At 45.1% G+C, this 25,468-nt stretch overlaps 1 protein-coding gene across 3 annotated transcripts in view; it reads right to left on the bottom strand.

Annotated features, from left to right (window-relative positions):
• The window catches only part of kirrel1a (kirre like nephrin family adhesion molecule 1a), a 64,908-nt gene extending 44,410 nt beyond the window's left edge, over window positions 1-20,498 (bottom strand). For all 3 annotated transcript variants that reach the window (XM_079257385.1, XM_079257386.1, XM_079257387.1), the window contains exons 1-2: window positions 20,258-20,498; window positions 246-395 (exon numbers count right to left, since the gene is read on the bottom strand). In XM_079257385.1, the coding sequence (XP_079113511.1) occupies window positions 246-395; window positions 20,258-20,303 (196 nt within the window). In that variant the 5' untranslated portion in view covers window positions 20,304-20,498. The remainder of the gene's footprint in view (window positions 1-245; window positions 396-20,257) is intronic.
• Between the last annotated feature and the right edge of the window lie 4,970 nt (window positions 20,499-25,468).

Raw genomic sequence — 25,468 nt, 5'->3', positions numbered from 1 at the left:
GGTTCACTTCCAGCTTTTCTCTGTGTTGGCATCAAGTCGAGGCCTCTAGTTTGAGCTGGGTGCCACAGCAAAGCAAAACTCTGACTAAATGGTCAGCATATTCTTATTTTCCAACATTTCAGCTTCCAGAGCTTAAAAAGCATGAAGAGCTGCCCGTCAGCAGTTTCAGTCCAAAGCTATCTCCCAGAAAACCTTCAGAGTCTCATGCAGGCATGGAGGCCTGGGGACGGCGCGTGGCGGCTCACCCCGGAGGTCCTCTCCGATGCCCAGAGCCAGCCCATCTTTGGTCCACTGAACAATGCCGGAGTAGTTGAAGACAACACAGGACAGGATCACCCTCTGGCCCCGCACCACCGACTGGTCTGCCGGCTCCTGGGAGAATCTTGCCGTCCTCACTGGTGGTTGAAAGAGAAACCAGAGAGAGAGAGAGAGAGAGGGGTTAGTTCGGGACTTTCTTAGTGTCTGCACGCTCCAGATGAGCTGCTTTGGAATTCTGTTGGTACGGTTTTATTGTGAACTGACAAAACTTCCCCCAGCAGCGACGGAACGACACATTTTCCACTTCTCATGGCTCTGAGGCTGGCGGCCACGAGTCGAGCATCACAGACGGACAAGCAGTTTGAGACGGAGGCATCAAAAGGAGCAGAGTTGGAGAAGAAAGGGAAAGAATGAGGTGGAGGAGGCGTTAGCGCTGACTCAGAGCAGATCAAACGCACAACTTCAGCCACGGGGCGGCTCGACACCCCTCTTCTTCTCACTCCTGACTTTTTATTTCCCTCAAAACTCTGCAGCCTCTCCCTCTCGTCTCCCTCTGTTCCTTCATTCCTCGCTGTGAGTCATCTCCCAGGCTTCCACTCCCCGAAAAGCCCACTACAGTGGCCGTCATTGTGTGGCGGACAGGGCCGCAGCAGCTGGCCCACCGACCATCCAGTATGAGAGGAGCGGGAGCGAAAGCCCCCCCCCCCCCCTCCTCCACGCTGGGTGATAACACGTTGTAATTAGCAGTCCCTTGAAGGCACGACACCAGTGGAATAGACGAGAGGCAATCACTGGGGAGGATTTACTTCTGGCTTTCATTTTCCTTTTTCTCCAACTTGTTATTTCCAAGAATCTCATCCAGCAGATCATTAACCCGCTGCTGCAGTGCACCCCCCCCCCGCCTCGCTCCTCTCCTCCCTCCATGAGGCTGGATGTCCTTCCTCCCTCGCTGCTTTTACAGGCTATATGTATGCAACGCCACTCGCCTCCTTCACTTTCTTCTTCTATAATGTTGTCTATGAAGGTCCTTCTTGGCGGCCCTGATTTGCCGCCGCCGCTCCTTCCCTCCGCCACGTACACGCTCCTTTCTTTCTATATACATATATAATGGAGTAGTGTATGTCCTTTTAGCCATAATGCTTTCTATTTCTGTGTTCCTCCTCCTTGCTGGTTGGAAGGGGGTTAGAGGCGGACTGTCACAACTCATTTATCACATTAAATATCACCCCTCCAGCACTTTCTCCCTCCATCTCTCTCGTTCCCTCAGTCACCCACCACTCTTCTCTCACTTTTTCCCTCCATCCTTTTTTCTTCACCTTCTGCCATTTACATCTCTCACTTGTCCTCTCCACTTTTTTTAATCTTGTCACTGTTTTTACCCTCCTGTTACCCTCCCCATCTACCTCTCTCGTGCCCTCACAACACTCCCTCGGAGCCCTCCAGCCCTCCTCCAAAGGTTCCCATCTCTGTCTTTTTTTAACAACTGCCATATGCCTCTCCTGCCTACCTCCCGCTCCCCCGACATGACCCGCGGTCCCTATCTCTCACGTTCGGCCTCTTTTTCTGTAAAGGCAGCATGCACTTTCTCCCTCCCTTCTCCCATCATGTCATGTTTACCGTGATGTGCAGAGGTAGAATATGCCCGATAAAAACAAAAGAACCCGCTCATGCAAAAAAGATTTCCATACCAAATTACAACAACGGCTCCTGACAGTGCAGCACATTAATATTCTGAAGATGAAGAGGAAGTGTGTGTGTGTGTGTGTGAGGATACAAAGGGAAGAGGGAATCGGATGCAGATGGCGCTTTGCAGCATGCATACCTAGAATAACTCGGTGCTCAACTACCTCCAAAAATTTACACCTTAATTTGCTCCCTGAGGAATGGCGCCATTCAGCGGATGAGCCAGTGAATGGAATAAACAAAGCAACAAAGAGAGCAGAGATGAGGCGGTTATGAAGTCTTTTCCTGCAAATCTTGAGAAAAAGAATCACAAAAATGGGAGCGTCCAGTTTTCCTGCTTCACATTTGGGACTTTTTTCTCGCTGTGATTTAAAACATGATGAAGAATTTAAACGTCAGGTGTGTAAAATGTGGTGAAGGTTACAGATGGGTCAGTGACAGTTTTCTAACTCCAACCAGCAGCCAGGAGGATGGTGGACGGTCTTTGGCCTTCAGGCTGCAGCTGCCGGCGGATTTCATGCTGTTCACGCCAGTCGGGACCTGGCAGAAGCTTTAAAACTGGAGGAGCTGCGTAGATCTGTATCGAAGCAGGTCCATCTCTGCAGCCATCAAAACCAGCGCAAAGTTTACTCACAAAGGATTGAAAGTTTAACCAGGTCAGGTGCCAAACGCAGCCTCTCGTTGGCCCCTCTGGATGACCGCCTGAACCACGGTTCACCGGACTTTACAGGATCCCAGTACAGGCTCCCAGTATTAGCCTGACCCTTGGAACCTTTAAAAGTCCAGAGATACTGCCGGCTGTAGTTCTGTAAACCGCTACATGAAAACACAGTGATCTTATCTGCTATCACATCCCAAACGCATGAAGGCCTGGATGGCTTCCGGTTCCACCAGGATCCCTGGAGCTGTCTTTCACCTGCACAGGATGATGCACTACAGCTGTCTTCTTTCACCTTTCATCACGCTGACAAATGCAGGATCATCTCTCAAAGTGAAAAAGGGAAAACGACTCTTTCCAGATGTCATTTCAGGGTTTAACCTCCGCAGGGAAGCGTTCTGACTGGAACCAAGAGGAAAATTCAGATTTCTTTAGTTTCAGCCTCTCCAGTAAAATCTAAAACACAACTCAAATTCCTCTGTTTCCATTTGGATCCCTTCATGGCCAAGATCCCTGGTCAGAGTTCGCGTTCAGACTTCAGGCTCCCAGATCGTCCATTTTGACTCCAGGAATGATCGACATGACGTGACAACCTTCCTTTCAGATAAAGCATAAGTTAGAGCTGATCCAGGTGAAGCATTTCTTACAGCTGTCAGAAGAAGCTTGTCAGGGTCTGCTGTGAGTTTGTTTTCTCACAGCAGTTTTCTAAAATGTATCACCGACCAGATCAGCGGTTACCGACAGGACTGAGGGGCTGAGGACTGTTAGCAGATCGCTGGGGTCTCCTGCCAGGTCATTACTGCAAATGAGAAACTGTTCTCAGCTGATTTTACCAGGTTAAATATAAGTTACATAAAAGAAAAATAAAGAACATGCTGTCTGTCTCTCTGCATTCAATTGCTGCTGATATAAACTGGTGAGTTTCTTTACGCAAAGTTCCCTGCGGTTTCTCTTGCGGGAGATGATGTGATCTTTGTGACACGGTGCATCATCCTGCGGGATGCAACAATACTCAGGTGGGCTGTGGTGGTTAAGCCATGACATGTTGACACTATGTGGACTAAAGACGCCCCCCATCATTGCATCGGCAGCAGCCTGAAGCGCTGGTCCTGACGGCAGGATGGATCCATGTTGTCATGATGTTCCCAGCAGATTCTGATCCTTCCATGTGAATGTGGAGCTGAACTGGAGACTGGCTGATTGGCTGATTAGATATTTGTGTGAACAGGCAGTTGAACCTAATAAAGGGGCCTGTAACTGATATGATATGATCAGGCTAAAAAAGACGAATCATAAAACGTCAGGTCGACAACAAATACACAACAAGACACGTAAAAGTTGCTGAAAAACCCTCTAACAAAAGGTGAAGACAGGCACTACAAAGGTATATCTTGATAGTAATTGGACAAAACTTGAATTTCTAGAAGAGTAGAGTCTGGTTTATTACCGACAGAAAAAGCTTAAAAAGCCCTTTCTGAGATGTCTAAAGTGTCTCCAGAGTTTCTCTGGGTTTGAACTACCTTGCAACCTCGACAGCAGCCTGAGGGCAAACAAATCCTTTCCTCCACCGCCCCGGATGCTAGCTGGAGGTATTCCCTCAACTGCCTCCGTAAAGCGTAACAACATGATCCGAACTGAATGCTCCTGAGCTGAGGCTACACTCTGCAGAGAAAACAGCCATGCAAAGGCTGAGGACTGAAAACACTGACTCATTTAAACATGTGCTCCTCGCCTTCTGATTTCCATATTATCCAGTTAACACTTGTCAACATGGGTGTATGTGTCTGCGTGTTTAAAGATCCACACACAGAGACGAGGCAAGGCAGGGGAGAGTGTGTGAGGGAGATGTATTCTTTCAGTATGTGGGTTATGCTGCAGTGACAAATTTAGAGTGTGTCCTGATTTCCTTGAGTCACCGATCCCCAAGACACCACGAGAGACTCCGAGCTGCCCGTCCACGCCAAAAGACGATGGTCACAGAAGGGCCACGACCATGACCACATGCACATGGACACGCACGCCGAACAAAAACAGGCAGCACGGATGACCTCGCCTTCGCCACACGGGCTAACCATTTCCTGTCAACACACACACAAACACAACCACTCTGAACCCCAAACATGTAATCAACACACACACAGGCGGTTTCCGGAACACGGATTACGCCACAACTTGGAGCGAAACACCGAGCCAGCTGAGCATCTTCATCTCCGCTGGGAATGGGTCTCAGCGCGGTCCAGGATTAAGTGCAACCCTAGTCAAAGTTGGAAAGGGGATTAGGATTAATCTGGGAGCGGGGACAACAGCCCTGGCAGACACCGAGACACCAGCCTCTTGTTAAAGCAGACACAAAGCCAACGGCGAGCAGCACACTGAGTCACCGAACAGCCACATGAGCCCCCCCCCAGCAGCTCTCGCGTCATGTGATGCTGTTTTAATAGCACGTTAATGAACCGTCAATTTGCTGCTGGAAACTCAGGGAGAACGCGTGCTTTGCAGCTATTTTAGGTGAGCGTGCTGCAGGAAGGCTGTGAGCTTCATTTTCACCCTTCAGATGCAGGCTTGCATCAGCTGGCTGCGCGGGACAGGGGATTGTGGGTAGTGATGCCATGTGGGAAACGTCCACTAGTCGCCCTTCAGGCTCACGGAATCAGAAAATGCCACCAGTATGGATTGTTACGCATCCATTTAATTATCTCGCCGTACCTTTCTGTGCCCCACCACAAAAGTCCACCCGCCTTCCTCTGCCTCTCACTCGTCTCCAGCCAATCCCTCGCCCCAGCTGGATCACAGAATGGCGTCACCATAGCAACAGCTGACGTGTAAATGAACAGCCCAAAAAAGAAAAAGAAAGTTTTGTGTCCAAGCGTGTCTGCGCGTGAACCTGCTGATGTGCATGTGTGTGTCTGATGAAACCCTCCCATGTGTTTGGTACAACCATTTTTCTGACAAAAAAAAAGATTTTTCAATGACCTCATCCTCGCTCCAGCAGGCAGCCAGCGCCGGGCTCGCCGCGTTCCTCTCACTCTTTTCACCGTTGCTCCAAATTGATTTTGTTATCTGTCTAATTCCACATCCCCGCTGCGTGTGGCCGACACGTCGGAGCTGTGAAGCCCTGAAAATGGGATGCGGTGGAGGGGGGGTGGAGAGAACAAAGAGACGGCGAGGTCCACAGACACCAGGCTGCGAGGTGTGATAGAGGATGACATCATTGTTTCAGGACAAAGTTGCAGCCACGGGAGTCATGCAGCACCAACTCCACCTTTCTGCTGTTCATGGCGGCTCTTCAACAGATGCAGAGTTTCCATTTCTGAGTTTCATTTCATTTACGACATAAAATGTTTTCATCCCTGCAAGGCTGATTTTCTGTGGCATAGACGGAAATGTGCGTCGTCGAAATAATCAAAGACGCTACTTCACGTTCGCATATCAGGATTCATATCATCGTAAAAAAACATTTTTGTTCAACCAATAAAAAAAGATTCACTTTAAAATCTTATTAAAGTGAAATGACTTGATTAATTAACAGATTAAAAACGTAAAACCTTTTTAGATTTAACCCTTTATACGCCACTAGATGGTCGGCACGTGTCAGTGCCATCAGTGTCTCTGCAACGGGACTGTGGAGCTCTGTGGGATAAACGCTGATGGATATATGATCAATGTTTTCCAGCATTTCTATCCGTCCAGAAGGTTGACAATCCAGCCATAAAATGTTGTGTTTATTCAGACTCTAGATGGAAAATCCACAATCTGAACCACAAAAACCCAACCGTTCATCACATTTTCAGAATGAAAATCATCACCATCCCATGTTGCTAAGAGACCTCTATTTTCAATAATAATAAAATATTTTTAACACAAAGAAATAAAACCAGATTTTATTATTAACTCTTCAACCTCCATCATCCCTCCCAGAGGTTCACTTCCTCTGCCGTCAGGAACAGTAGTGTGAAACTCTGATGGATACTTAAACCCAACATGGATTTACAATCCAGACATCTTCATCACCATCACCACCATGTTGCTAAGAGACCTTTATTTTCACCTGGACATGATGATGAAGACACTTCCTGTCAGACTTTCCACCAATCAGAGAGCTTAAACTGACAGTAACGTCCAATCAGGAGCAGCCAAAGATCAACAAGTGATGAGAAAAGCAGGAAAATAATGATCCTCTATGGCTGGAATAAAGCCAAGAAGACGTTTGGGATGCAGCTGAGGTGGAGGTGCTGCAGTGAGGACAGCAGGTAGATAGTAGCAGGAAGACGTGTGGAAGCATGGAAACGGTGTGTGTTGTGTATGTGTTTCAGACATGAGAGAATGATGTGCAGATGAGAACTTCTGTTTTCTTTTTCTGGTTGCTCTTTATGCTGCTTTATCTATTCATTCATTCATTTTACATCATTGTAGCCTCAGAATCTGACAGCTGAGGCTGAAACATCACGTCACGTCTGCATGGAAACATCACGTCTGCATGGAAACGTCACATCTGCACGAAAACATCAAGTCTCCATGGAAACGTCACGTCTCCATGGAAACATCACGTCTGCATGGAAACGTCATGTCTACATGAAAACGTCATGTCTACATGGAAACGTCACGTCTGCATGGAAACTCACGTCTGCATTGAAACATCACGTCTGCATGGAAACATCACGTCTGCATGGAAACATTACGTCTGCATGGAAACATCACGTATGCATGGAAACGTCATGTCTACATGAAAACGTCATGTCTGCATGGAAACGTCACGTCTGCATGGAAACTCACGTCTGCATTGAAACATCACGTCTGCATGGAAACGTCACGTCTGCATGGAAACGTCATGTCTACATGAAAACGTCATGTCTACATGGAAACGTCACGTCTGCATGGAAACTCACGTCTGCATTGAAACATCACGTCTGCATGGAAACATCACGTCTGCATGGAAACATTACGTCTGCATGGAAACATCACGTATGCATGGAAACGTCATGTCTACATGAAAACGTCATGTCTGCATGGAAACGTCACGTCTGCATGGAAACTCACGTCTGCATTGAAACATCACGTCTGCATGGAAACGTCACGTCTGCATGGAAACGTCACGTCTACATGAAAACTTCATGTCTGCATGGAAATGTCCCGTCTGCATGGAAACTCACGTCTGCATGGAAACATCATGTCTGCATGGAAACGTCATGTCTACATGGAAACATTACGTCTGCATGGAAACATCACGTCTGCATGGAAACATTACGTCTGCATGGAAACATCAAGTCTCAATGGAAACGTCATGTCTGCATGGAAACGTCACATCTGCATGAAAACATCAAGTCTCAATGGAAACGTCACGTCTGCATGGAAACGTCATGTCTACATGAAAACGTCATGTCTGCATGGAAACGTCACGTCTGCATGAAAACGTCAAGTCTGCAGGGAAACATCACGTCTGCAGGGAAACATCACGTCTGCATGATAACATAACCTCTGCCCGGAAACATCATGTCTGCATGGAAACATCACGTCTGCATGAAAATGTCACGTCTGCATGGAAACGTCATGTTTGCAGGTAAACATCACGTCTGCATGGAAACATCACGTCTGCATGGAAACGTCACGTCTGCATGAAAACGTCACGTCTTCAGGGAAACGTCACGTCTGCATGGAAACATCGCGTCTGCACGAAAACATCACGTCTACATGGAAACATCATGTCTGCATGGAAACGTCACATCTGCATGGAAACATCACGTCTGCATGAAAATGTCACGTCTGCATGGAAACGTCACGTCTGCATGGAAACGTCACGTCTGCATGGAAACGTCATGTCTGCAGGTAAACATCATGTCTGCATGGAAACATCACGTCTGCATGGAAACGTCACGTCTGCATGGAAACATCATGTCTGCATGGAAACGTCACGTCTGCATGGAAACGTCATGTCTACATGAAAATGTCATGTCTGCATGGAAACATCACTTCTGCATGGAAACATCACGTCTGCATGGAAACATCACGTCTGCATGGAAGCGTCACGTCTGCATGCTGACTGGGGTTAAAACGGCTGGAGTTCTAGATGCATTTTTACATTAAAAAAAAAAAAATACAGAAATACCAGAAATAGAAAAATGGCCTGGGGTGTTCAGGGTTAAACTGTCTCCATGCACGTCGGCAGATTCTTTAACTAGTCCGTCTTCTGTGGGAACTCTACCACCTGTGCCTGTCTCCTCAACACAACATGGCCGCCTGGCAGGATGGCCATAATAACCCATCACCATGACGACAGCGCCATAGAAACGAGCAAGAGGAGGCAGAGAGTGAAAGGAGGCGACCCACTGAGCTTGCCGACACCATGTCAGTCAAACACAAAGGTGTCTCCCCGGAGGTGGAGGAGAAGGAGCCAGAAGGAGAAAGACCCAGAGACTCCTTCCTTTGTTTGCTGCATTGTGTTCCCGTTCACTCCCTTCCTCCGTCGCCTCACCTTGCCGTCCTCCTCCTCTTCCTCCAAACAGTTAGCAAGCTCTGTCGCGGCATTTTTTCATTCCCTGCACACTTCCTTTTGTCTAGCAGCCGTCTTACTTCTCCACCTTCCACCTTTTTACCTTCAAAGCTCCTTTTCCTTCAGTCTTACCTCCCTCCTCTTATCATTATGAAAACTGTTGCTGTAGAAACGTGAATGTGTTGGGAAGAACAACGTTCCTGCATAGGTGTGCATCCCACTTTCCCATGAACGTGTGAGTGTGCTATCCATCCATTCTCATGCGCTCATTTCACATCTGAAGAGCTTTATATGTTCCAAAACCTCTGCTACAGACACGGTTGCCATGGCTACAGTCAGTGAGGACCACTGACACAATGACAGACACAGTGGCCATAGCAACCCCAGAATCAGTGGTGGGTAATATGATAATTCACCAACGATGCATCTGACACAGTACGGCCACATGAATATAGTCCAAGCTGTGGAAAGGCCCGTCGTTGGTAATCCGGCAGCCTTTGTGCACCAAACATGCCGAGCGGTGGACAAAGAATACGTTGCTGTTACCAAGGGTGACCAGAACTAACAATAGCTGTCCTCTGGATAAGCTCGAACAAGGGGATATAATACACATCAAGCTGCCTCTCTGCAGCAGTGCAGCGTGGAGCTCGCAGCACGTGAGTCGCCACTGAATGCAACTGGCACAATCAATATCAAAATGAATCTATAATTCCCAGCAGTGGTTCCCCATCGATTGTGGCCGGCAACCCCATTCCTGAAGCCACTCCGCCTTTAAGCAACCGCACCATGAGGTGGAGCTCCTCCAACCCACATCAGGCAGCAGTAGATGGAATCCAGCAGTAGCGCTCCATCGATAGATCACCCCTTTCAAGGTCTGCTTTAATTCAATCCGGTGCGGTCTCATTTTATTGGGATGTACTGCAATGTCATCTGTTACTTAAACCATCCCATAAAAGCTGGGGGTCTTGACCTCCTGGAGTGCAGCAATATTCACTCAGAGCCCTGTGGCAATCTCACCAGCAGCGGTAACTGTCGCTATGAAGAGGAGGCCGATAACAAACACACCAAACAGCTAGAAAGCAGCGAGGCTGGCGTGAGATCACGGATATGGACCACTACACCGTCAAGTCTTTAACAGCATGCCTTGAATGCAACATGATGTAACCAGGAGATAAATAATGATATGACAGCAGTTAGCATGGCTGCCTCACAGACAGGTGACGTTTGCATGTTTTCTACCAAGACATGCCACAAAAATGCAGGAATTTCCAACAATCTCACCACAAACACCAGTTTAAACAGTACTGGGAACATGGGGCAGTGGGAAGCGGTTTGAATGGGACTCAACGTACTGAACGTATCTGCAAGGAGAACCGTTTGTTGAGCGGTGAAAACAGACGGTTCAGAGAGGGAAGCTGCAGCAGATGCCGAAGCTGACGAGAAAACTGGGCTGTATCTGTTTTCTGGAGACACTTTTGCTTTTAAAAGTTCTGACGTGGACCAAAATACTGGTTACTAAGGCCTTGTCCACACGTAGCAGGTAACTCACAAAACCAAGATATTTTTCTGAGGTTTGGGCAGTCATCCACACCAAATCCCAGATTTATGCATCAAAAACCTTTCTTTTAAAAACCTCTGACCAAACGGAAGATTTGCAAAAACTTGTCTGCATGTGGACATATATATCCGGGGTTTTAGGGTCTGTAACGTCTGCAACAAAAAAGAGCATGACGTTACATGTGCGACCTTGTTTCCAACAGCATGGACGTCCTCAGAACTGTGTTGGCGTTATCCATCGTCCAGGCACTCCGTTTTTACACTGCCGTCAGTACCGCTCCACGTAGACAACCAAAGGCGAAGGACGAGATTTGGTCACACTGACCCCCACAAATCAGATGTTACTGCAGATTAATTCCAGCTATAAACATTCACAAAGAGGGTTTTATTACAATACTGATAAAAAAAAATACTTTTTTAAATTTGAATGTTTTTAATGTTTAAAAAATAAATTGCAATCAAAAGAGTCTGAAAACTTAATTTTAACCCTTGAACTGTCTGCAGTGCACAACTGTTTAGTTGACCACATTTTTCAGTGACTTAAATGTTATTAAAACTTTGTGGAAATAAATCTTCAGTGCATCCCATCACATTTCCTGTTAACTGTCTTTGGAACCATTTACAAAAAAAACATTACTTCTTCTTATTATTGCCAAAAAGAAAATAAAACATTTTCCAGTTTTTAGGCTGAACAATAAAGGCATCAATGACCTCAACATCAATGAAGCATCAATCTGTAAACATTTTGATACTCCTGGTCATGATGAAGAAAAATCTTGTTTTCATTTGCATAAAAACAGCATTTTTATGTCTTTTCTGTTCTGTTTTACAAAAATTTCAACAGATCTCCTGTTTGAAGGAAACTTCAGAGAAACTGTGGAACATTTTCCATCAATGATTATAATGTGCAACAGATGCAGGGACTCAGTCAGTGTCAAAGAGCTTTAAACAAAGTAAACAAACTCTGATCCTAATCAGATATAGAAAAATCTGAATTTGTTTGCGTATTTACAGAATTCCCCAAACAAAGCGAATTTTCCGAGCAAACGGACCAGGATTCGGATCAAAAACACGTTTTTTTCATGTTGTTGTGACAAAGTTTCAACAACGCCAACAGCAACCAGCTCCGTTGGGTTCAACTGGAGTCCAGTTACTCTGAAGCTGGGTCGTTTCTAAACTACAGAAAGGAAGCACAGGTTTGAGACTTTCCTAAAGATTAGATCTTTAGGTAAGTCAGTTCATCAGTTCACCTTCATGAGGCCTCAGAATGTATTTTACATCAAACAGACTTTAATCTAACACCTTATGTATGCTTTATTTTCATACAAAAACAGCCACGAATGTCTAGAGTCAGCTTCAACAATAAACATGACAACATTTTCTAAAAGACAAAAAGAGGCAGAACAGCAGACTGCGGTGGTCTGTGCCACCATGAAATACAACACAGCTTCTCTTCTTTGTCCCTTCTGCTGGCTATACATGCAGTATGTGGCGCAACACTGCCCCCCATGGTTTCTGGTAGTACTGCTCTGTTTCCTACATCGAGCCATGTCCTCAAAAGCTCTCTGAAGACAGACCAAAATATGCCCCAAAAGGACACAGAAGACTGAGAAAAGGGCTCTGTAAAGAATAAATAAGCCTTTAGTGAGATCTGCTTCCACCAACTGGGTTACGCTGGGTTAAAGGTAAGCTGTGCCTCCCGGTCACAGAAGTCAGTCGACAGAATCAGTCTCTGACAAAACTATGCATCTGCAAAGCATTGCTCTAATGACTAGACTTCAAAGCCATTGATGATTATTGCTGCTACGAGATGAGGCTCACTCATTATTTGTGGTCCGCCGCAATGTAGCCTGCAGGCTGCTATATTACACGACAAGGGGGACGGCGAGCGTTGCGGCACTGTGGTAACCGATTTAGTCAGACGGCTGACCCGAATGCTGTTATCATAAAGGGACGATGGATGGAGCATGTCGAATCTCTCCGTCTCAGCCCCTGTTCCTGCCGAGGAGCAGAGCGAACTGGGAGAGCGGAGAAATGAAGTGACATCATCAGCGTCAGCCACATTCCTGCCGAGGGAGGGGGTGAGGAAGAGGAGGAGGGGGGAGACGAGGACGAAGAGGAGAATGTCCCAAAACTTTTGAGGTTACAAGACTCTGAAACACAGAAAGCGTGTGCATGTTTTCCCGTTCGTGTGCCATGGCACACAGGCTCGTCCTCCTCATCATGTGCTCCCTGTTTTAATTCATGTGCTTCTCCTCCTGTCCCCTCCCCCCACAGCCTCCCCCAACTCATGCACCCACCCTCCCCGCCTCCTCTCTCCTCTTTCTCTCTCCACCGACCAGAGGAATGCAAGAACCACATCTGGAACTTATTAGACAGCCAGAGAAGAGGAAGGGGTAGATGGAAAGAGAAGGAGTACTGCTGCTGGTGGAGGAGGAGGTGGACTGGGAGGGAGGGGGGCATTGTGAAAAAACAGAAAAAGTCCAGGAGGGGACAGAGAGGGGAAAGGAATGCACTTTGGTAAGCAGAAAAAGGATCATTTTGGGAAGAGTCAAAAAAGTGCAAAAGAAAGTTAACAGTGACGCAGATTAACGGTCATTCAATACGAGGCCTGTTCCTCTGCTTCCTGACTGAAACGACGACGCGAAACTAATTACGTTTATTTTAACGACTGCAAGGGATGTAGGAATAATCATGGTGTCTACAGAAAGCAGAAATGTTAGATTGATACAGAGGTGTCAGAATCAGAATATGTGTTCCTGTGTCAGAGTAAATTCCACTAGAACACAGTAGAACATGGAACTAGAAATGAGTAAAGTCACTGTGCTACAGTAGAGGTAAACAAGGGAATACGAGCAATTTTCAAGTGATACCAAGTGAATATCTCAGGAAACCGTCGGCTGGTGAAGATAATGGAATGGAATCCAGGAGAAACCCCACATTCATCTTGGAAACACCACGAGGGCCCAGAAGGACATGAAGCCCTACATAGTTTATAATGGGAAGAGAAAACCTCACTATAAAACCCTTCATCTCAATGGAAACTAGCAGGACCTTCATTTCCATGGAAACTAGCAAGGCCTTCATCTCCATGGAAACTAGCGGGACCTTCATCTCCATGGAAACTAGCAGGAACTTCATTTCCATGACCACTAGCAGGACCTTCATCTCCATGACAACCAACAAGGCCTTTATCTCCACTGAAACTAGCAGGACCTTCATCTCCATGGCCACTAGCAGGACCTTCATTTCCATGACAACCAACAGGGCCTTTATCTCCACTGAAACTAGCAGGACCTTCATCTCCATGACCACTAGCAGGACCTTCATTTCCATGACAACCAACAGGGCCTTTATCTCCACTGAAACTAGCAGGACCTTCATCTCCATGACCACTAGCAGGACCTTCATTTCCATGACAACCAACAGGGCCTTTATCTCCACTGAAACTAGCAGGACCTTCATCTCCATGACCACTAGCAGGACCTTCATTTCCATGACAACCAACAGGGCCTTTATCTCCACTGAAACTAGCAGGACCTTCATCTCCATGACCACTAGCAGGACCTTCATTTCCATGACAACCAACAGGGCCTTTATCTCCACTGAAACTAGCAGGACCTACATCTCCATGACAACCAACAGGGCCTTTATCTCCACTGAAACTAGCAGGACCTTCATCTCTATGGCAACTAGCAGGACCTTCATCTTCAAGGAAACTAGCAGGACCTTCATGATTGATGTCAAACCAAGGCAGAGTTGTAGGAACACATCATCAGAGCTGGAATAAAACTTTAATCTGAAAACCTTAAAGCGATGACCTGGTGTGGGACTGTGGCTGCGAGCTTTTAGTTTCTGTCCCACAGTGATGAGACAGACGTCTCTGTAGTTAGCAGAGTCTCTACTTTGACACCTTGTTCGTGTGGTTTGCTTGAAGTAGAGAAATTAGCAGAAGCCATAAGCAGACTGCACTGTTTACATTCCCACATAATTCCTTGGGGTTGGAACCGTGTTCCATGTTGGAGTCTTTTAGCTGCGTGTTAGGACAGCCACTTTCTAATGTCTTCTGTACTGTACGCATTTCATGCCAGCCCCTACACAAGGGGTTTAGTCCAGAAGAGGTTCACCTCGGCTGGGAGGGTGGAAGGGGATGAGCTCCCCTGGTACCTCTGATGTGGCTTGGGTCACTCACAACTCCAACCCAAATGTAGCCTTTGAACTGGCCGCGACCATATTCTGTCTGAATGAGCAGCTTCACTGTTCGCACTGAGGGATCAGTGAGGCCTGAGTAATAGTTCCTTTCTCTGGGCGGCTGGCCTCCCAACCACTCCTCCTCCTCCTCTTTCGTCCTCCTCCCTCTCTCCTCTCTGTCCTGGCTCACTTTTTCTTTTCATCCACCCAAACCTACTTCACTACTACAATCCCAAACGTGCCCCTCCTCCTCAACCCAACTCTCAAACAACCAAAACAAAAGTCCAATCACTCTCAGTCGGGGCTTTACCCAGCTGCCCACAACCCTACCCCTCTTTGTCCCTCTCCTCGTCGTCCACTTCACCACCAAACTGCTTCCCTCTATCACCTCCAAACTGTCCCCCGCTGCAGAATGTGACCATGCAGTTTCGGAAAACACAGCCAATAGATTCAGTCAGATGTGATAAAGCGTTCCTCTTTTGCTCGTAGTGGGCTCTGCATAAAGAAACAAACCCCCCTCCTCTTTTTCTTTTTGCCCCCGGCCTGCCACACACAATCAGATTACAGACTCTTTATATCTTGGGGCTTCACTTATGAACATTAGCTGGAAAGAAACGTGTACACTTCTGATGGAATTTATCTCTGACTGCAAGTTTGATCATGAACTAGCCGGCTAAGAGGCTACCTCTGTGGTTCCACCAGGTTTTCAGAGGCTCTCCGCCTCTCCTCCACTTCAACAAGCATCATAGGACACTCGCGTGTGAAGGAATGCCCTTAAACAAACATATCAGCTCAGAGAGGCAATCAACATGTCACACCCGCCAAGATAGCCATGCCAAGAATTTCTCGACTGAATAGAGCCCCATGGAGAACAACAGGCGAAAAAAACGTACATTGTATCATTACAGACCCTGTCCCCATGTGGAGCCTTACAACTGGTTCACTGATTGCTTTCAGTGGCTAATGTCAATTAGAGATGCTTTGCGGTAAATAGACTTCATTCAAATTCACCAAGACCATGACCCGAATTCGTTGAATTAACGGCAGGATGCTGCAGAGCTGCATCCAGCTCGCTGGGATCCAAATTAAAAACAGACTTCTGCCTCGCTACGTGTCACTCCAGATCTACACTCTGAACTGGAAAGGCTTCAGTATCGCACCGCCAAACGGATCGTTAGCCTTCAAAACGGTGGACTTTCACAAAGCACTGTCACTATAAATAGTTCTGTAAGAGGTGATGCGCTCGGAGGAGCTTGACAAGTCTGAGTCGGAGTGGGTGGAAGCCGAGTCGACTGTCACAGGTGCAGTTTTATGGGTCATTGTGGCCGAATATGTCCCCCGTGTTTCTGGAACCAACCGGAACCGACATGTTTCTTCATTTATTAATTGTAAGGAGATAAAGCACAACCACTCGCTGAGCGTATGCAAATCAACTTGGAATTAATGGACAGAATCTCCTGTCTGTGTGTAGCAAGAATAAATGGAACGAAATGGGAATGAAATTTGAATCTAGTAATGTTTTACTATTGGACTACGTTCTTTATGAGGTTTTCCTGATTCTTTATTTTTATTTCAGCTACCGTGCTCGCCTTTTAAGTCATTAAAATGACAAATATAGTAGCGGATCAAGCAACCCCCGAGGAAACCCTTCTTTCTTTGGGTGTAAAAAGCCCCCGAATGTGTTTGACTCTTCCTGCACAACGCAGGAATCCGTCTGAGGCTGGTGACTCAGAGCCGGAGCGTAGAGTCCTGGCAGCAACACTTCACGGCCTGGATCTCTGGACCGAGGCTGACAATGTGAACACCTGGTCTAGAGTCAGCCTTTCCAGACCAGGTTCTGACTCTAAACGCTGAAAGAAATACCTGGTCCGAATTTACTGGGATGACTTTAGTTTTATGATTCCCTGTGTTTCCTCTGTGACCACGGATAAATCCAGATGATTTCACACATTTAGAAACACTGAATGTGCTAGTTTTTACTGTGCAGAGTTGTACTACAACTGGTAGTACAAGATGCACCTTAAAGCTAAAGAAATATTTTTACATGAAGCTTTTCACTACTTTTGTGATGAATTGCTCTTTTTATATTTCTGACTTATTTTATTTTTGCTTGTTCTGAAGCACTTTGTGGTTTTGATCTGTGAAAAGTACCATATGAATACATTTTACTTACTTTCTGTGGATACCGCGTACTGATCTGATACCTGTCTGGTTTTTATTTAAAGGTCTGCTAAATACATAATTGAAATAAATTCTATATATTATAGACTTTGATGTAATAATGATATTGCTGTTATTATCACTCGGCGGCTTAGCATACATTGAACTGTAAAACATGAATTAACTAACAGTGATACTGCCCAACAGTGGCCCCTTTTGGTTTCAGAAAGTGCTACTTTGTCAAGTTCGCATCCAGAAAGGTCCCTAAAACTGACCAAATGATCCACATAACGACGCAGAAGATGGACGAAAGGCTTCGTTTCTGTCAGGACTGGTTGTGACCCGTGAAAACAGACGGGGAAGAAAGAAACTGGGTGGATTTTATTAACTTAATTAAAAAGATTAATGTTTCCAACATAAAAATAATTAAATCCAGTTTGATTTGCATAAACTTGAACAACTGAAAGAAGCCAAGCGCCCATTTGTGCTCGCTTACGTGCAAAATTAGGGAAATCCTTTTCAAACATCGTCATACGTCGACGCCGTCATCCCTCCATGCGTCTTTTACATTGCCATGGTTGTTAAATCGGTTCATTGACTCATGGGCTGTTTAGAGTTTTGAGCTGAATTTCGCGTTTCGCTTGACTTCCTGGGTGATACGGCACCGTCTTCTGCATCATGTGATGGACCGCTAAGCCCCTCAATAACAAACCGTTCAACCAGTGCATGAGATGACCAAACTGCCCTTCTGTCTGCATTTCCATCTTCTGCCCTAAGCCTTAATTCAGTATCGGTTTTGCATCCTGTCTCTTCTCTGAGCTCTCTTCAGCCGGTAAAAGTCAGTCTGACAATCACTTCCTCTGTTACTTTCTTTCTAATCATCTCTTCCTCCAGTGATTTCCAGTTGGGCTTCTTTGGTGAATCGGCCATGCATTCGAACCAGCTTCTGTGTTGACATCCAGTTGCTGGTCGGGTTGCCATCAAACCAAATTCAGCTAAAGTGATGCAGCGTTCGAGGGAAAAAGGGAGGTTTGTCAGCCTCAGGATGCTGCAGTGCAACGCCACAGAATGTATATAATAAATGTGAGTGTGTCAGAAACACATTGCAAAGGTTAAAAACTCACAAAGTGTTGCTTCTCTCAGATTCAGCCGAGACTGTAGGTAATGTCTCTTTAAGACAAAAGGTTGCGTGAGACCTCCGACCATCTTGACAGGAAAGAACTACCAGACTTCATTTACACACCTTACTGACAATAGCAGAAGGGTTCAATGGTGTAACGGCCTGGACTCTGAATCCAAGTCGCAGTGAAGCCTCTACGACTCACAAAGCAAAGCTCTCACTTCGACTGCTGGGGTCACAAATGCTTCCTAAGACGAATATTCTGCGTACCTCCAGAAATCACTGTGTTCGGACAAAACTTCGTCGTTACAGACGTGTTGGCCGCCCGCTCCGCCCTTCATCAGGCGCTGCAGGATTGCCTCGTCTGGAAACAGAACGAGCTTAAAGAGTCAAATTCTCCGAGCAGAACGCCCCAGCTAGGCTTCGCCATCGCAGTTCGCCATCGCAACCATTTCCTGAAAGCTCTGTGCGCAACGAGCGAGTTGCTTCTCACAGCAAAGCACTCTTCCTTTGTTTCTGCGATCCTTTCCATGGTTGTTTGGACGAGTGCAGGTGCAGCGCCGCAGGGTCAAGCCTCTAACGCTCATTACTAAGTTAAAGGAGAGAGTTTCAGTGATTGATTACGTAGTAACGTTTAACAGCTGCGTTAATGCCGCTGCTTGCCTGGGACTCACCACCAGGGTGATATGTACAAAGCTGTGGTGCTAAATCACTCCGTCCTGCGGTGCTGCGAAACCATTCATGGACAATAAAACAGATAAGTCTGAGCTGATTTGGATGAAAAACGCTCCAAAACTCAAACTAAGGTGATAATAATTTCCCTCCTCTGTGGATTACATCTCATCCTCTTATGCTTCCATGGGACAATGCCAAAGTCACATGTGTCACTTCATGTGTTGCATCATTTTTAAATCTTCGGAGCGAAATCAGACCCATTTCCAGCCCCACTAATCTTGTCTTGGGGAAAGCCTCTGAGAGCAAATATCTTTATGTTTTGTGAATGCAACACGGAGTAATGACAGATTACACACATGCAACGGCACAACAAAGACGATGGGACACAGATGTACAGAGGCTGTCTGGCTGGTTGTCCACAAACAAGGATGTGTGACTAAAGAGGGTCTGAAGGAGGGAAGGGGGAGATTTGTGGATGTTAGTAGGTGGTTATGAGAGTCCTCGTCAACGACCACTCGGCTGGATGCTGAGCGAAACGGCGCCATACAAAAAGCCTGGCAGACACGGTGACATCATCCTTCTCCTATACCTTCCCTGAACACGCCCCCTACCTATGATGGGGTGGTGGACGGCCACCCAGCAGCAGCGGCGAGTAGACAATGGAAAGGAAGACAGAGTGGGATGGTGGGGGGGGGGGGGGGGGGGGGAATGCAGATATTCCCAAATCAAACAGGTAGCTTTGAGACATTACATCCATCCTGTCTCCTCTTCTCCACAGCCTCCTGTCTCCTAGCAACCGGGCTACAGCGGTGATTACCATAAGCCAATAGCCTACCTGGCCCCCCGCAGGTATATAAAGCATGAGAGGGGGTGGGGGGGGGGGGGGGCAGCTGCATCACCACCTCTTTGTGCTGAAATGGTTTAAATGAGCTGCGCGCAGGTAGGACGTCAGGACAGGAGGCAGGTGTGCGGGAGTGATAAGGGGGAGAAAAGGGGGGAGAAACGGCAGTGGTCCCCCTGACTGACGGGCCAATCAGCTGCCGGAGCAGCGTGGAGGTGCTGCTGGCATGCAGAGCAGCGCGTGTCCGTCCCTGTCATTCCCGTCACGTCCTCGCGCTCCACGCCGCAGCCCGGCTCCGGATCACATGCAAAAGGTCACTTAGCCCGGCAGGCGCGCGTGCACACGGCCTCCTCTCCTGCCGCTCACACACACGCGCTTCTGGGCACACATTCATCATGAAATTACAAATAAATAAAACTGTGACATTCAGTGTCTGCGGTGGAGGACGCGCAGCAGCGCGCGCGTCAAAGGTGATCCATCGCTGCGGCGCGTGCGGGAGCGCTCTGAAATCACGTTACATGCCTCCCCTCTCCGCGGCACGCGCACATTTCAGGCTGAGAAGCCTTGCACGAGGCTTTTTCAGCTGCATGTCATTTTCTGGAAGCAGAAGAAGAAACCCAGTCTTACCAGTTTGGAAACTGAACGCCAGAGTCAGGAGCAGCAGCCTCTGCATGGTTCAGACCAGTAAGTCCGCGATGGGCGCAAGCCTGCGCGAGGACCGCATCAAAAAGCGGGACTTTGCGGACTTTCACGCGTCGCTTCACGCGCTCGCTCGCGCCGGACGACCTTTACACCATTTCAGCTCTGTTTGTTTGTTTGCTTGTTTGTTTATTTGTCCAGCCTCGCGCCTCTTCTCTGCTCTCCAGCGCGTCCGTTTCTCAGTTTGGACTGGGAGGAGAAAAGCCAGCACCAATGGTACAAAGTACTTCCGGTCCAGGATTTTAAAATAAGATGTAAATGTACAACAGCGTTATTTTATCTGTTTTGAGCATTTAATGTAATTTTAGACATGATTATCAAAGGTTGCTCATCCTACGTTTGATTTTGTTTTCTTCCACTGTGACCAAAACTCTACTCTGACGTTTGAGTTTGTAGATTTAGCTGAAAAAGATGATACATAGGTTTAATAGACCGTGGTTGTTTTGACATTCACAAACAGAAAAATAACCTGAAAATTAAATAATGTAGCGAAAAAAAAATTGAATAAATAAAATAAACGTTTTGTACATATGAACATATTTCTATAACGACAAATTTCTTACACAACTCAACTTGTGTAAGAAGTCTTTAGGTCCTTAGAGGAGAAAAATATATTAGCTAATAATAATAATAATAATATTTATTATTATTATTATTATTATTATTATTATTATAATAAATAATGCATATGTAAGAATAAAGAAGGAATTAGAAATACATAAATGCAAATAGATCAACAGCCTAAACAAACTATACCAATTAATATGCATTAAGTATTTATTTATTTTCAATCATTTAAAACATGTAAGAAAAAATAACATAAAAGTTGAAGAATTGAATTAATTTGAATTTGTCTAAAAAGTATTTAGGAAAAATGATTGGTTTATTGATCAGAAAAGTTATATATCAGACCTGTTATGTTAGGCTCTGTTATAAAGTTTTGACGTGAATAATTGCAAAAAAAAATTATACTTTTTCCACCTCAAATTGACTAAATGTGTAATTGTAATGGTCAGTGTTTTAAATTCTTACATTTCAAATAATATTTTTTTCATATTATTTAGTTGTTTGGTGAAAAGACAAGAAAGTTGATAAAAAGACTATAAATGCTCAGTAACCTAAAAGTTAAATCAACGTTAACGCGCTCCACTTCCGGTTGGTTCATCGCTGTCTCTGGCTTGACGTCATTTAGTCATTAGCGGCGCATTCCTCTCTCTCTCTGACGTCAGCGAAAGAACAGCTCCGCCCCCTTTTCTTTTTCCTCTGGCTCGTGCCCTGGCCAAAAATATTTAAATCACTAAATAAATAAATAAAATAGTGATTTCAATCAATCTCAACTTATCAATTAATATTAAAACCGTATTGAAGCATAAAACATCGTAGTGTAAACATTAAATATGTATTATTATTATTATTATTATTATTATTATTATTATTATTATTATTATTATTATTATTATTATTATTTACATAGGTTTAACTAATTGAGACACAGGCTTTTATTGTAAGGTCCAGAGGTGCAAACAATAAGTATTTACAAACATACAACAAACACAAACAGATTCCTAACAGCAGCATATCGTCTCTAATTTCCTGAGCAATATGAAAGGAACAGAAACAAGTACATGCAGAGAAACCTAATATCTTGTCATTGTGATGCAGGAATTTCCAGCACAGGGTGAAAAAGTCAGAAACAACAGCAGTATAATGTAATGTGAATTATTTAATGCTGTGACGTAACGGCGATGCGCCAGCCTGACCACATGATGAATAAACAGACCTTGTCCTCGTTCTTGTCATGTAATGTGGACTCTGATGATGGATGACCTCCTCCTGGTGCTGTCACAGCTCGGTGGGTCTCCACAGTCCCAAACCAGAGGTGGCTGGTGCGCGTGGGGTGGGGGTAAGCTGACAGTGATGCTGGAGGGCCCTCTGGTGTCCGGTTTCATCCACAGCGACCCCTCCATACCTGCGTTCAGGGCATCCCGTCCATGTGCACGTGCATAGATCACAGTGTAACCGGTTCACGTGCAATCTTAAACAGGGATGCTAAATATTGTTAATCTGAACCATTTAGGTAAATAATCAGTTTATTTTCTGCCTTAAAGCTTTAAGAGAAGCTGCAGATAAAATGAATATTGTGAATGTTGTTATAATAACCTGGATTTGCAGGAATAATGGCTCATTTATGGGAGAATAATTATACATCAGTCATGCTGGAATTACACTGCTGCTGTTTTTCAGGGCATATCTGCCACCAGGGTTGTAAACAAATATATGCTTTAGTAAAATCTTGTAAAAATGAGGGAAAAGTCCCAAAGAGGAAGGAGAACAATGTAAATAAATGAACCATTTAATATGTTGATGACAAGTTTTAATGGAGATTTTGCGCTGCATCTTTAAACAGCTGCATTTCGTTGTAGCCATTCCGCAGCAGAACAAACAGAACCGTCATTTTGTGCAGCTGCAGATTGTTCCACCTTCACAGGAGACAAAAGGAACCGCAAGTCTGCCGCTCGGCACGCAGAGTGACCCATCTCTGCCGGGACTCGAACCCGGAGCCTCTGGATTAGAAGTCCAGCGCGCTATTCCATTGCGCCACAGAGACTGCGCCAACATCGCAGGAAGCTGGCATGGCTTAGATAGGCATCCTCCCCGTATCTCTGCATCCCGCAGCATCAGGACCACTCTCAGCCGACATGTCTGCAGTACCGGCGTTGGCCAGCAGAGGGAGCTGTGGCTGCGCCAGTAGGAGGCAGGTCAAGCTGGCATGCGTCACAGGAAGTTAGGTGTTTAACTTACAAAATAAAAGTCAAGCGACAAATACGTCTATGGCATTACATTCTGTGTCTGACTTGATATTTATTGTTAAAATATAACAACAGGAAGTTTATTTAACTGAAACTTGTTTAACATTTTAGATCAAGAGGCCGCTTATTCATCAGAGCTTTGTATTATTAGTTAAAATCTAATGTTTTGATGAAAAGAAGAATTATTACACTATGTCCTGATGAGTTACAGAATATAAAGGCGAAACAATAATTTCATTTAATCATACAGTTTAACAGAAATAAAATATATACAACGTCCATCTTTCAAAGGCTGCCGGCGAAAAGCTGATTGTAAACAATCACATGGGGAATCAGGACGAAAAACAACAACAAACAAAACAAAAAAAAGAATATTTGCTCATTTTAATATAATTAGGAAAAACTTTTAATAGATTTTTTAGAACACGTAGAATGCAAACAAAATAATCATACATTCATGGATTAACATAAATTAAACTAAATAAAAAATAAAATAATAAATTAAAAAAAGTTCTGTCTCGTGTCCACACAGTGAGAGGAAGTGAGCCCATTTTTTCTTAATAACTTAACACTATTTAAATATATAAATGGTCATATTAATAAGAAGAGGTGAGGTAAGGTGCGATGCGGTAAGGTAAAAAAAAAAAAAAAAAAAAAAAAAAACAGCCAAATTTATCCTCAACACGCTGTAGACATTCATCCACAATCTTACAACTCCCAGATGGCTAAACACTGCAGTCAGATTAAAAAAAAAACTTTATTTTACTATCATCATTTAAAACCATAATAATCACCATATTTTACAAATAAACCTAGAAAAACAATCCGATCAGGAAGAAGAGAAAGACAACAGCCTTACAAACCATCCTCTGCAGCTGATCCTGAATGTGGGCTCCGGACGGAAAGAGGAGAGAACATCGGAAAGCTACGAAACTTCTTCCAAGTGAAAGCTCTTTTCGCAGAATATGATTGTTTTCTGTGTGAATCTCCAACAGAATGATGCATGGAACAGTGTAGTGTAGTGCTCTGTGGTAAAGCAGGGTTTCGAGAAGAACAGTGTTCAGACACAACCATGTTGTGGTTTCTGTAAATAAGGTCATCACTTCTCTGGACATTCGCCGTCTCCTTGGTTAGCGTGTCCCTGTAAACCCGTTTCACTGTCCGGTATTTCAGCACGTCTTCTGCAACTCCATGTCCCAACTCGCTACGAATGATGGAATAAACTGTTGCTTACTTTGCTGTAGATGCCAGCATGGCGCACTTACCAATAATTCTCAGCGACTCCCCCTCCCATTTTAATCATGGCGTGCTCAAACCATTTTCCCGAGACCTTCTACCCTATCTTTACATTTCTGATGGATGTTCTTTTGTTTGGTTTGTGTTAATGGTGCTGTCCTGTTTAGTTAGTCTGCATCCATTATTCATCTCGTTCTGAGGATTTTACTGGAACAGATCGAAAAGGCGATTGGTGGGGCGTTTTCAGGACAGATCAGACTTCTTCTCTAAATGTTGTAAAACCTCATGTAAAAACGTTGTGCTGACACGTTAACATATTCATAACTTTAATGTCATTTCATTGCCATGTCTTTTGCTTTATTTTACTCCTGGCTTGTCTACTTTTATGTTTTTATGTTACCTGTGCAGCACTGGTTAGCGTTGCTGTCGTAGGCTATGTTGAAATTACCCAGCATTACATCAGAACCCAGTTATGCAGCCTTTGCTAGGATGTGACATCCATTTGGTCCATAGGATCCTTACTGCGGATGACCTGGCAGAGTACATCCAGGTTTCTGTGTCATGCAGTTTACCTTGCAGACTTGCATTTGTCATGTTTGATTTGCAGCTAAAAACCACTCTGTTCACTTCTTCCTCTAACTGTGAAAAGTATTCCACCCTCTTATTGTTTCATCTCATTTTACGCATATATGGCGGGACCTTTCTGAAACAGATGTGATGATGTAATAAAAAGGGGTTTAAATAAAATTCTGGACATGATGCAACAAGCAGAAAGCAGCTTAACTAGCACACAAGTTGGGGAGAACTGGAATCCGGATCTTCTTTATTAAACAGAACAGCTGAATTTTTCAAGAAAAAGTCAGCTGAGCTTGAGTGTTTTGCAACTTTGATTCCATTTTGCAACTTCCCTTTTGTTTCTCTGCTCAGACGTCTTGCGTCAAGGTTATAAATGACTTCTCATTCTGAGGACATGAAAACCGAGATCTTAGATTTTCACTTTGTTGCACCTTCTAGACTTGATCTGCCTCTGAGCAACAGAGGACTGATGACATGGAAATGTTCAATTGTAAAATTCCCTTTTCTGACACTTCCA

Source organism: Telmatherina bonti, assembly GCF_933228915.1.
Source record: "Telmatherina bonti genome assembly, chromosome: 18".
Classification (NCBI taxonomy): Eukaryota; Metazoa; Chordata; class Actinopteri; order Atheriniformes; family Telmatherinidae; genus Telmatherina; species Telmatherina bonti.
Note: the sequence above shows the minus strand (reverse complement) of the source record. Positions and strands in the feature narration are given on the sequence as shown.